Raw genomic sequence first — 12,675 nt, 5'->3', positions numbered from 1 at the left:
CGCATTGAAAGATGTCAAGTTGCAAAGTGACTCACTTTTGCACGATTATCCATCAATGAGATGTGATGACAGCTTAAATACTAGAGCCATACCTTGTTCTAAAACAATCACCGGCTTCAAACTGTATTTTTTAGTTTTATCAAGACATAAAATTTAGTAACACATGGGCATACTGTTACTACAGCAGTATGTCTGGTATATGGTTTGAAATCAACTTGTATTGGTTTACAAGACACGTTTATCAGGCACGACAAACTGCAGAAAATGAGTTTATAAAAGTGAAATCAGTACTGTGACAAAACACGGTCCAGATGGACGAAGTGCATTACTGGGGACAAGCGCTAATGATTTGGTATATGGAATAAAATTGGCACTATAGTCTCCTAGAGTACATATTCCTCCCGCACGCTTTTCTTCAAAATACTCGACAATGTTTTGAAACGTGGTTGCATTACTATTCGGCGCAACACGAACGTAAACCACTGCGTATTTTAAACACTTGTTCATCCTACGATCAAGTTCGGAAATGGTTGCTTTGTTGGTCGGGAATCGTTGAGATAGTTTGATATGCTGACTTGTAAATAGTTTGACAACTTGATCATTTTCAATATCTTTGCTTTTCAGCACATCCACCTGAAAACTTGCATTTTTGGACTTTAACGATATTGTACCATATGGAATACTGGGAGCTTTGAACCATGATAAACGTTGAACAATAGGTACAAGTCATACAAAAATGTAAAATATATCAAAGTATTCAATTGTATATGTTAGCAAAAACTCGATCGCTATAAACAGTTTTCTTTCAAAAGCTTGAAGGATTTATAATAAAACTTACCAAGATAACTAGGAGAAAATATAATGGAATCGGAAATAATTTTTTGATTTAAAAATGCATTGATTGATGGAATGTCAGTAGGAATCGATATTTTCGGTGTAGAAAATGTCTGAGATATATCAGTCGATGAAATGTCTGTAGTAGTTGATACTTTCGGTGTAACAAGTATCTGAGATATATCGGCTAATGGAATGTCTGTAGGAGTTGATATTTTCGGTGTGACAATTGTCTGAGATATATCGGCTAATGGAATGTCTGTAGGAGTTGATATTTTTGGTGTGACAAATGTCTGAGATATATCAATTGATGAAATGTCTGTAGTAGTTGATACTTTCGGTGTGACAATTGTCTGAGATATATCGGCTAATGGAATGTCGGTAGGAGTTGATACTTTCGGTGTGACAAATGTCTGAGATATATCGGCTAATGGAATGTCTGTAGGAGTTGATATTTTCGGTGTGACAATTATCTGAGATATATCGGCTAATGGAATGTCTGTAGTAGTTGATACTTTCGGTGTGACAAATGTCTGAGATATATCGGCTAATGGAATGTCTGTAGGAGTTGATATTTTCGGTGTGACAATTGTCTGAGATATATCGGCTAATGGAATGTCTGTAGGAGTTGATATTTTTGGTGTAACAAATGTCTGAGATATATCGGCTAATGGAATGTCTGTAGGAGTTGATATTTTCGGTGTGACAATTATCTGAGATATATCGGCTAATGGAATGTCTGTAGGAGTTGATATTTTTGGTGTAACAAATGTCTGAGATATATCGGCTAATGGAATGTCTGTAGGAGTTGATATTTTTGGTGTGACAAATGTCTGAGATATATCAATTGATGAAATGTCTGTAGTAGTTGATACTTTTGGTGTGACAAGTATCTGAGATATATCGGCTAATGGAATGTCTGTAGGAGTTGATACTTTCGGTGTAACAAATGTCTGGGATATATCGGCTAATGGAATATCGGTAAAACTCGATACTTTTGGTGTAGAAAATGTCTGGGATATATCAGTTGATGGAATGCCGGTAGGAATCAATACTTTTGATGCAACAAATGTCTGAGATGTATATTGAACATCAGAGTTCACAGCAGCTGTTTTTGGTATAGTAAGTTGATTCAACGAAATATCCTTACTTTCTTCAGTGTGTAAATCTAGTAAGGATTTCGTATTCGTAACAATCAAACTAGATGGTAACTGTGCATCAACAACGTTTGGAATGACAGTACTTTTGGATGTAGTAGCTGAGATAGATGAAGAACAGTGTTGAGTGGATAGTTTTGAATTTTTCCCCTCAATAGCTACAGGTTTGAAAGAATCAATATAGTTTGGATTCCTACTTGCGAGTGCAGGTGGTGGTGCGTTGAATAATGGCAATGGAGGATTTGAAGAAACGTGAGGATGTAAACCATTGTTGGAAAATATAGATTTGAACCAGTCATTCGAAGCGTCAAACCAAAAGGACGGGCAGAAAAATATAACGGATAAAGGCAAAGTATAGTCATTCAAAAAACAGCCATGAAGATAATAACACACTTCAACGGCTTCTTCAATATTTGAATAGTTGACAAAAAGAGTATTTCCTATTTCAGGCACGATGAAAATTCGCTTTGGGTACCGAAATGGCAAAAGTGCGCGAATAAGTTCTTCGTTTGGTATACTACCGCCTGCCGAATAAATGCAAATAAGCGAAGACCGAAGCCAGATCCTTTTGGCAGTGACACGAGTAACGCATCTTTCAATCATGCCCTTCAGTAATTGATTATTGTAAACCTCGATAGCTTTTTCAGATGGACTTTGACTTGAAAATGCTACTACTACTTTTTGTCTATCTGCTTCGTATATGGACCTTACGCCTTTGCAATATGGTTCATCATTAAGCCAGAGTGCCTTCATAATTTCCGAAATAAAAATATCTTTTGGAAACCCGCCAAACTCGACAAGTGGTGGACAAATGGGTCCCAAAATTGGATAAAGAGTCGATCGTTTAAAAATATCGGCCATATGATAATCCAAATGTGTAGTTAGATCCACTGTAGCACGAAACTGTTTAAACTCATTCAGTGATAACCGTTCCGCATGAATGCAATTAAAAGGATGCTTTGACAAGACAAGACCAACATCCCGCCTATTGGAAACAGCTATAGACAAAAGAGGGTGAATGCTCTTTAGTTTTAAAAGTACTGCTGCAAGTTGATGAGCTTGATTTTCATCACAGTAGCCTATAGCGACTAATAGATCAATACTCGTGATTTGTGTCATGATGATTTTCAGTGACTTTAGGTTGAGTATAGCAAATGCTGCCATGATTTGATTTTGAATCCGTTTTGCAGAAACGCTTAATAAAAAATTGCGCAACACTATTCCATGAGTCTGTAATGCCGAGAATTGATAATCGGATTCCATTGATGTTGGTTTTGCAATAAATTGTTGAGCAAGTGCATGACTGTTTGGAAAAAATGAAGCATAATTATTCGGAACCCCATACAAAAAAGATGTAGGTTGAGGGGCTGCTTTTTTCAATGGTAAATCTAGTCTAGAGCATTGAGTAGAAACAAAAGGCGGTAGACTTGGTAAAGACATTGCGGTAGATTTGGGCAACATAATTGAGACTTTCTTTTGATTTTCCCTCGAGTCATGGGTGGATTTTGTGGGGTTTTTATCAAGTGTAGCTTGACAAGGTAAAGCAGCTGGCGTAAAAGGTTGACCAAAAAAGTGCTGATTTGTCTCGGTATTGTTTTTGGTGTTTATGGTTTTAGAAGGTGCTTTTTTAAATGCGTCTATTGGTTTTGGATCAAACGTAATATTGACGTTTGGACCAATGGATTTGGGATCAAGGTTTTCCATTAGAAATGCAGCTTCTTCATAACTATTGAGTTCAATAATAGCCTCAGATTTTGAATTTTTTAGCAAGTAAATTTTAGCTTGTTTGTAAACCAATTCAACACTTTCTTTGATGTGCCTTGGTGTAAGTGGAGCAACAATTCCTGTAACACGAAGTATAGTAGGTGTGACTATCAAAAAGCATACAATGAAAGTACTGTCAGAAAACATTCTAGATCACTTGGGTTAAACAAATTAAATACCTGAAACCCGACTCGATGCATTGTCTTGTGGCAACACACCAGCATCCGTCGTACATGATCCTAGATCTGATGGGTATAGTGAACATATGATGCAATTGCCATTTATATAGTTTTTAACTTTTACACATTCCATAGCCTGTGAAGGTAGTTCAAACTGAATGACTGCAGATAATGCTGTGGCTTTTTGTCGCTGACTCAGCTGAATATTCAAAATAGTTCCGTAAACTGCCAACGATTTCTTTAGTTCAAGTACGGTAATGTTTTCGGGGATGCTATCAACAAACACATTTGTTTGAGGCGCAATCAAAGGTTTTGTGACAAATGATGCTGAATGGTGACAAGTGTTTTTTTGAAAAGCTGCAAGATCCTCCTTTTGATTTTTAGCGAGTTGGTTAGGAATAAGTTTGGATGGTATTTGCGATGGATTGGTATAGTCTTTAGTGTTGATTGAATTTTCGTTGCTGACTGAAAGTGGCATGCGTTTGTAACATTTGGAATCAAGGTCTAGACTTTTAGAACGCTGTCGCTTTCGTTTAGTCGAACCGACATCACTCTTTTGAACTAAACATTCAGATTCTACGTATATTTAAATATTAGTTTTGCGTTACAAAAAAACAAATTATGGGTTCAAACCATTGAGCAGAAAGTTGGCAAGATTCACGTATACCTGTCCAAACAACTGGATGAGTTTCTATTCCAGGAATTGATTGTTTTTTAGGGTCGAGATTATCACTGGTGTTATTTTTTGTCAAAGACATTGACTCGTTTTCTTTTTGCAAAACAGTTGGATTAGAGGAGGAAGGTGCATTGGTAGATGAATTCATTATAGAGGTGTTGGTGGGAGTTCCTGGCATGTCATTGATGGCAGGAGTGTTGGAAGTCATTATGGACAGTGACTGTTGCATTTCTTGCATCATGGATTGCCATGAACTCATCATCTCTAATATGGTCTGCAGTGTTTGAAACTGCAGTTGGAATTTTTGTCTAAACTGAGGATCCATCATTATCATCATCGCTCTTTGATCAAGATTTGTAATAACTGAAGCATTGAATCCAGTGTTGATGTTGGGATTAGCAGTGGTGGAATCGGATGTTGGAATGCATGAACTTGGTAGAATTTTCTCATTAGCATTTCCATCAGTCATACTGACTATTGAATCCATGATAATAGCAAAGTGATTATTAAAGACGAAAGAATGAAAATAAAATAGTCGACAACTGGCACACTTTGTGTCGTGCACTTGGATGGATATTCGCGTAAAATTCAACAGCATTTTTGTGATTAGATTTTGCTTATGAAACCACAATGGCTTGAGATTCATGTACAAACTTTGTAGTGAAACATTCAAGTTTGAGTTAAACAAGACCGAGTGAAACTGTCTTGTTGAGTCGAGTGTGATAACAATCTGTTGTCGCGATACACAAACCAGACAAGTAAACGCACTTGCTATTCAATTTGTTTTAATTCAATTTTATATAAATCTTGTAAACTAGTTGGAATTCATTCTTGTTCTGCTAGATTCAATATATCGTTATTCTCATATACTTGCACTTTAGATAAAGTGTCATTGTTTTTGCTGAATTCATCCAGCCACTGTTCTCCCATTTTACACATGGCTTTACCCAACTGTGTCACTCCAAGTATGGCAGATCGTGGTGCTACAACGTCAAGTATAGGCATCATCCACTCTTCCATAATCCGTCGAGTTGGTCTCTGATCTGGTCGGTAGTCCAGTAATCCAGGACGTACGATCGACACTCGATTGAATCCCATACCAATAATTTGCTGTTCCAACTCTCCTTTAGTTTTGGGGTATAAAAACCAAGAAGACGCATTGCTACCTGTTGATGACAATAGAACAAAATGCTGCAAGTTTTTGTCACTTTGAGTAGTTTGGGTTTCACCCTTGTGGAAAAGTCGTGCTGCCTGTAGTGGAATGTCCTTGTCTATACGCACAAACTCTTCTGCAGATCCAGCTTGTGCTCTTGTTGTTCCCAAACAGCAATACGCAATCCTGATTATATAAATGCATACAGGTTGGTCTCGTGAAAATTCAACTAGATCCACCATCGTATTCACATAAAATGGAACACTGAATAGGAGAATCAAAAACAGCCAATCTCATGCAATGATGAGTTGTCAAATTTACTCGACAATATCGTTTGAGTTTTGACCCAACTCGCTGATCTTGTAGTGATCAACATGGAAACAACAGTTGCAATCCTTGTTTTTTTTGAACAAGAACGTATCTGTTTTTTAGAATACAACAAAGTGGAGTTGTATTGACAATTCAATGTTTAGATTGAATCTGATGATTGTATAATATACGACCATGACAAATGAAAGAGGAATAATATTACACAATGACCATCGTATTGATTCAAGTCAACGTCTAATAAGAAATATTACAATGAATCTACTTCAAAGACTGCAGTGTTCCAATTTAAACGAATACGATTTAAATTACATTATAAAACACTATTGCTTACGAGTGACCAGAAAACACTTGTTCGGCTTTCAATGGAATACAAAACATGTTCATGAGTTGAATTATCACATCAAAGCCTGAGATTCAGTTTATAAAAACCATCAATACGTTTCACTTACAATCGTCCAGTTTGTCCATGTTTACTATAGACTCTTTCTAAATGATGAATTGTATTCATACCAATGTCATGGAATATCATGGAATGTCAGCAATGAATAAACTTGTATACATTCTTATGACATCAGTGATTGTTCTGCTTACAAGTTTCTCTGGATGTGTCCATCCCTTGCGCTCTTCTTCTCCAGCACTACGACGACCAACAATATGAACTGTTCCAACATGACTAGATGCTAGTAAATGACCTACTAACTATAGTGACAGGATTTAGTTTGAATTGGTGATACCATGACAAAACCAATCATGACGACAGTTGGAATATGAAGTGAATCAACCTTTCTACCAGTCATTCCAGTAGCACCCAATACCAGAACAGATGCTGGAATCAAGTCTTTCATGAATACTCCGAGTTTTACTGTCAATATAAACGAGTCTTGAATATAAACTCAAAACTATTCTTTTAATGAATAAAATTGTTTGAATAGTTTGAATAAAAGGTTTTACAATTGTATTCACATTGAAATACTTGTAAATCAACTCTCTCGCGTCGGAATTTACAAGTAATTTTTGACATTGAATTGTGTTATAAACTATTTAAAATCTATTGAATTAATCGAATAGTTTGACCCGTGTTGATCGTACCCTCAGAATATTCCTTTATTAAGCCCTTGAATACTGTTGTCGAGCAATCCGTTCTGCAACTCCACTTTGAACTCCAACTGAAACAGCTTCATCTCGTGCACCCTCAAATGTGTGTCCTGATGTTTTGTTATAATCGTTTACTAGTCTCCACAAATAGATCGAGTATATGGCACTAGCAACCCATCCAGCAAAAGCTAAACATGCAAAGACCCCTGCAAGTACTTTTCCATCGGCAAATACTGCCAAAACTGTAATCATACCACACGCACCTGATCTAGGAATTCCTACAGCCATATAACATGCAAAAAGAATGTGGAATCCATTGAATACCAAGAATATATCTTTACACAATATTAAAGTTAGTATTTAGAAAAAGATTAATTTGAGCCAGTCATGTACTTGCATGAATATAAAGAGCTGTTTTTCATGTAAGCCATATAGATGGGCAAATACCATGTGATGAATGAAGCAGCAGAGATAAAGACCACTAATAGATACACGTGTAGAAATGATTAGTGAATGTAGAATGCAATCGGTTGTAGTGAGAATACTTGCAATAAACCAGAGCTACACCGAAATCACCAGGCAGATAATCCATATTAGAAGGATGCGAGAATAGAATGATCAACATGACTATCATATTAATAGTCAGTAATCCAACCACAGCCATCCAGTATTTGTATATCATGCGTATAGTGGATTGATGTTCTTCAGGAATATCGACATCAATATTATGACGAATGAGAGGATAAAAGGATGGCCAGTTGGGAGGATAAGCTCCATGAAGACGTAGTTGATCCTGTTGACGCCTGAATTCCTGTTCTCTCTCAGCAAGTTCTTGTTCTCTCTGAAGAAGTTGTTGTTCTCTTGCAGCCAGTTGTGGATCGACTGTTCTTTCTGATTCATGAAAGGCAGTATTTTGAACATCTGGAACAAAAGACACTCTAGTGTCGTGAGAGTGTTGTTCTAGAGAGTTTGAAATAGCAGGATCAGCAAATGGATTAACAGTATGATCTTCTAAACCAACTGAGAAAGGATTGATAGTGTGTTCTTCCGAGTCATCAATAGAGAATGGATTCATAATCCAAGAATTAATTGTATTCACGTCAAGTTGATTTCTAGAATTAAAAAGTTTTAAATTATAATTCTATACGATAATTGAAGATGGAATTGAAGATGGAATTGATAGTTGGAATTGAAGATGGAATTGATAGTTGTAATCAATAGTTGGAATCAATAGTTGTAATCAATAGTTTGAATACGTTTTTAGATTATTACGTTCAACTGTCAAGTTTTTAAATTATAATTTTAGTTACAAGATTGACAGTTTATTCGAGTTGAATTTGAATTTGAATGACAAGCGATAAGCGAGCCTTTTGTTCTGGTCCATTCTTGCATGCATGGAGATTCTCTCCTTGTATGTTGGATTTAGTTGTTTCTAGTTTACTGTTATGCTTTATTGCCATCTTTGTTTCTATTTGGATTATCAAGTTACTCAAGGCTGTCAAGACTGTTACAGACATTGATCATCATGAATCATCAATTCATGATGAACATTCTACTCTTCATAATACTGCTCATTCGGATGATATGATTACTACTGCTAATCAACTTGGTCTCTCTGAACAAGACCCTTTACTGTCTTCAAATATCAGACCTTCTGTTCAGGTATTATTAACCCTTGATGTTCATGTTTTGATGGTTTTCTAATCGTCTTTAATCTTTTGGTTTAAACTCAAACATTACATGACAACTGTTAATCTCATTCAATTTCATAATTCAAATGGTCGCAATCCATAAATATCAGTCATTAACCCTCTGGCCCATCACTAGAGCTCTTGTTCTTATCGTCTTTTTATTCGTCATTGCTGATATGTTGATCGATTTTTATGCAATCACTCACCCTGACTCCATCTCCGTCATTTCAAATCACAAATCTGCTCGCACTCTCGCTGATGTCTTGTTGGCTTTTTCTTGGTTAATCGCTACTGTTTCCTTGTTCTTTGCTTCTACGTGTGATTACAGATCTCTCGAATCTCGTTCCGAGTCCGCTGGAATCTCTTGTGCAAATCTATCGCCTGCGTTTTTAATTCATTTTTGGGCTATTGCCTTTGGATTGGAACTTGTTCGTGCTTACAACTGGGTCGCTTTTCTCATTGCACCTTCTAGCGGTGAGTTGTGTCTTGTTCGCGTACAATACCATTCTGATTACCAAGTGAATTCAAATCTAATTCACTTATTAAATATTTAGACTCTCCCCTCAACCATGGTATTGATGTTGCTACTTTGTGCATATTTATTGGTCGTCTTTTACTTGTCGCCTTGTTGTTGGGAATCGCACTTGTTTACAGACAGCCTAAACTGGAACCTGTCGTTCACTCTACTCAACTGCCTAAACAACGTGGATGGTTTGAACTCATTGGTCGACTACGTAAACTGTTTCCTTTTCTTTGGCCACAAGAAACTTACTTGCGCTTTTTAGTTGTGGTTTGCTTTACTCTGCTTATTCTTGGTCGTGTTGTTAATATCCTTGTTCCCGAAACCTACAAGCGTTTGGTCAATGCACTTACTCTTTCAACAGAATCTCACAACTTTATCCCTGATGGTCTTGCAAACCAAGTCTCTGATCATCCATACTTTGCATGGGGACTGGTTCTGCTTTATACATTTTTCAGATTTTTACAAGGAAACGTGGGTCTGTTAATGTCCCTTCAATCACTTTTATGGATTCCTGTTGGGCAATCTACATCCCGTCAAACAAGTGTAAAGATGCTTGCTCATCTTCACTCTTTATCCTTACAATTTCACATTTCTCGAAAAACTGGCGATCTTTTACGAGTCGTAGATCGTGGCACAACCTCAATCAGCTCACTTCTCTCTTACATCATTTTCAACATTTTCCCTGTCTTTGTCGATATCGGTCTTGCTGTTATTTACTTTGCTTTTACATTTGAAATGTCTATTGCCATCATTGTCTTGGTAACCATGGTACTGTATATTGCTGTCACCATCTGGATCACAGAATGGCGAACTCAGTTTCGTCGTGAAATGAATGATTTGGATGGTGCATCGCGTGCTCGCGCTGTCGACTCTCTTCTCAACTTTGAAACCGTCAAATACTTTGGCAACGAAGCATGGGAAGTCAATGAATACGATCAAGCAATCAGAATGTATCAAAATGCAGACTGGAGATCCAATGCCAGTCTCAATCTACTCAACACTGCACAAAATATCGTCATTACTTTGGGTTTGTTTGCTGGCTTGATGGTCTGTGCTGGCAGAGTGGTTGATGGTGCATTGAGTGTAGGTGATTTTGTTGCATTCATTGCATACCTGCTTCAACTCTATCAACCCTTGAACTGGTTTGGAACCTACTACCGTGTCATTCAGCAAAACTTTATCGATATGGAAAAAATGCTCGAATTGTTTGATATTGATCAGGCTGTCGAAGACTCTGCTAATGCTACTGTGTTGGATGTTTCACATGGAGGTGCTGTTGAATTCAGTACGTGTTTTGTATTCAACTTTGGTTTGGGTTTAAACATTCTACTAAATGACCAATGTAATGTTAGAAAACGTCTCGTATGCATACACTGCAGATACTCCAATTCTTAACAATGTGTCGTTTTCCGTTCCATTTGGAAAAACTGTTGCTCTTGTTGGTCCTTCTGGAGGTGGAAAGAGCACCGTTCTTCGCGTAAGTTTCAACATGGCTAATACCAGTTGTACATCCGTACATCAAATCCTTGACTCACATCAATGACACAGCTGTTGTTTAGATTCGATGATGTAAAACAAGGATCTATCTGCATTGATGGTCAAGATATTCGCCATGTCACTCAAGTCTCACTTCGTCAGCAAATCGGTGTTGTTCCTCAGGTATTGATAGATTGAAATGGTGTAGTCAACCAGACCATGCTTTTTTGCTCACGTTTATTGTGTAGGATACGGTGCTCTTTAATGACACGATTTTGTACAATATTCGATATGGAAAAATTGATGCGACAGATGAAGAGGTGTTTGCAGCCGCCAAAGCCGCTCAAATTCACGATCGCATCTTGTCTTTTCCCAAAGGTATACAATTTTGAATTGATTTTTAAAATACCGATTGCCAACGATTTAAATTCAATTAGGGTATGACACCAAGGTCGGTGAACGAGGTTTGCGACTCAGTGGTGGAGAAAAACAACGTGTGGCCATTGCTCGTACGATGCTTAAACACCCATGCATTATGCTACTGGATGAAGCCACTTCGGCACTAGACAACCAAACTGAAAGACAGGTTCAAGAATCGTTACATCTTCTTCGATCACAAGGAAAAATGACAATGTTAGTCGTTGCACATCGACTTAGCACCATTGTAGACGCAGATCAGATTCTGGTGATCAAAAATGGGCAAGTGGTTGAACGTGGTACACATGAAGAATTGATTCATGTTGGTGAAACCTTGAAGCATAGTGTGGATTCAATCGTGTCAGTCGAGAACGGTGTGGGAACGTATTATGGAATGTGGACAAGAGAAATTGAGGAATCTAAAACTCCAAATACAACCCAACAAGAATTGACTGCACAGAATCAAGTGCGTGTTGATCAACCTGCTACAGGTAGTCGCCATGGTCATCATCATTAAAAGTCGTAATAAATTGATTGGAAATCCAAGTGCAATGTATGATAATTTAGTTGGATTAGATGTGTCGTATTACAGTCGTATTCACATAAAATGCAACACTAAATAAGAGTGTGTGTATAACAAACAGCCAGTCTCATGAAATGATTGGCGTCAGTTTATTGGTTGGCATTGTGCCATATACACTGTTTAGTTGATTGATACTGTTTGGTGATTGGCATGTAGAGTTGCATCCCTAAAATATGTTGAACTGGAGCGCGAATGTATCCGATTAAAATACAAAGTTTGTATAGATTTGGCAACAATCAAACCAATATTTGGATTGCAATGCATCAATTTGGTCATTGTACAATGTATGGCCATGTCAAATGATGAGATTACTCCAGTTCAAACCGATGGTTTGATTGTGTACATCATACGACAAACGTTGTGTTTATTGAAGGATTAACAATGTATATTGATAAAGTTGATGTGTAGTATAGAACACTGCAAATAACTAACTATTGATCATCCAAAGCAAAATAATAATTAAAAATGTTTCGTTTTGCGTGAATAGTGCGAATTATATCTGACGACAATACAAATTATATTCAAAGTTTAGAAACTATTCAAAGCTGTTTAAAATCAACCGATCGATACACATGAGAGCACAACATCAACCCAACGTGATGGTCTAATGGCTGGCCAACAGGTTTCATGTGTGATAATACTGAATGACTGTCGAGTTAAACAACACTTGCTATGTCTGTTGGGTTGAGCATACCAAGATATGTATTGGTACCACCACATGATACATTACAGTTCAATGGGTGTTTTAAAAATGTTGGATTGCTGTCTGAAATATGTATTTGATACAATCAATGGGG

At 37.2% G+C, this 12,675-nt stretch overlaps 3 protein-coding genes across 3 annotated transcripts; 1 reads left to right on the top strand and 2 right to left on the bottom strand.

The window, feature by feature from the left end:
- Positions 1–270: 270 nt before the first annotated feature.
- Positions 271–5,097, bottom strand: BATDEDRAFT_92084 (uncharacterized protein; the record flags this gene model as incomplete). Its single annotated transcript, XM_006682221.1, has 4 exons — positions 271–689; positions 839–3,862; positions 3,935–4,510; positions 4,602–5,097. 4 exons carry the CDS (start codon positions 5,095–5,097, stop codon positions 271–273), a joined length of 4,515 nt encoding a protein of 1,504 aa, XP_006682284.1.
- A 2,103-nt stretch (positions 5,098–7,200) lies between these two features.
- Positions 7,201–8,263, bottom strand: BATDEDRAFT_91951 (uncharacterized protein; the record flags this gene model as incomplete). The annotated part of the gene is made up of 3 exons (XM_006682220.1): positions 7,201–7,523; positions 7,586–7,669; positions 7,738–8,263. 3 exons carry the CDS (start codon positions 8,261–8,263, stop codon positions 7,201–7,203), a joined length of 933 nt encoding a protein of 310 aa, XP_006682283.1.
- Positions 8,264–9,576: 1,313 nt separating this feature from the next.
- On the top strand, positions 9,577–11,614 carry BATDEDRAFT_953 (uncharacterized protein; the record flags this gene model as incomplete). The annotated part of the gene is made up of 5 exons (XM_006682046.1): positions 9,577–10,687; positions 10,755–10,879; positions 10,951–11,061; positions 11,127–11,256; positions 11,316–11,614. Coding segments are annotated over 5 exons (1,776 nt in total), but the record flags the coding sequence as incomplete, so codon positions are not given.
- Positions 11,615–12,675: the final 1,061 nt, after the last annotated feature.

The sequence above is a fragment of the Batrachochytrium dendrobatidis genome (genome assembly GCF_000203795.2).
Source record: "Batrachochytrium dendrobatidis JAM81 unplaced genomic scaffold BATDEscaffold_15, whole genome shotgun sequence".
Classification (NCBI taxonomy): Eukaryota; Fungi; Chytridiomycota; class Chytridiomycetes; order Rhizophydiales; genus Batrachochytrium; species Batrachochytrium dendrobatidis.
The sequence above is the reverse complement of the archived record's forward strand: the minus strand, read 5'-3'. Positions and strand labels throughout refer to the sequence as shown.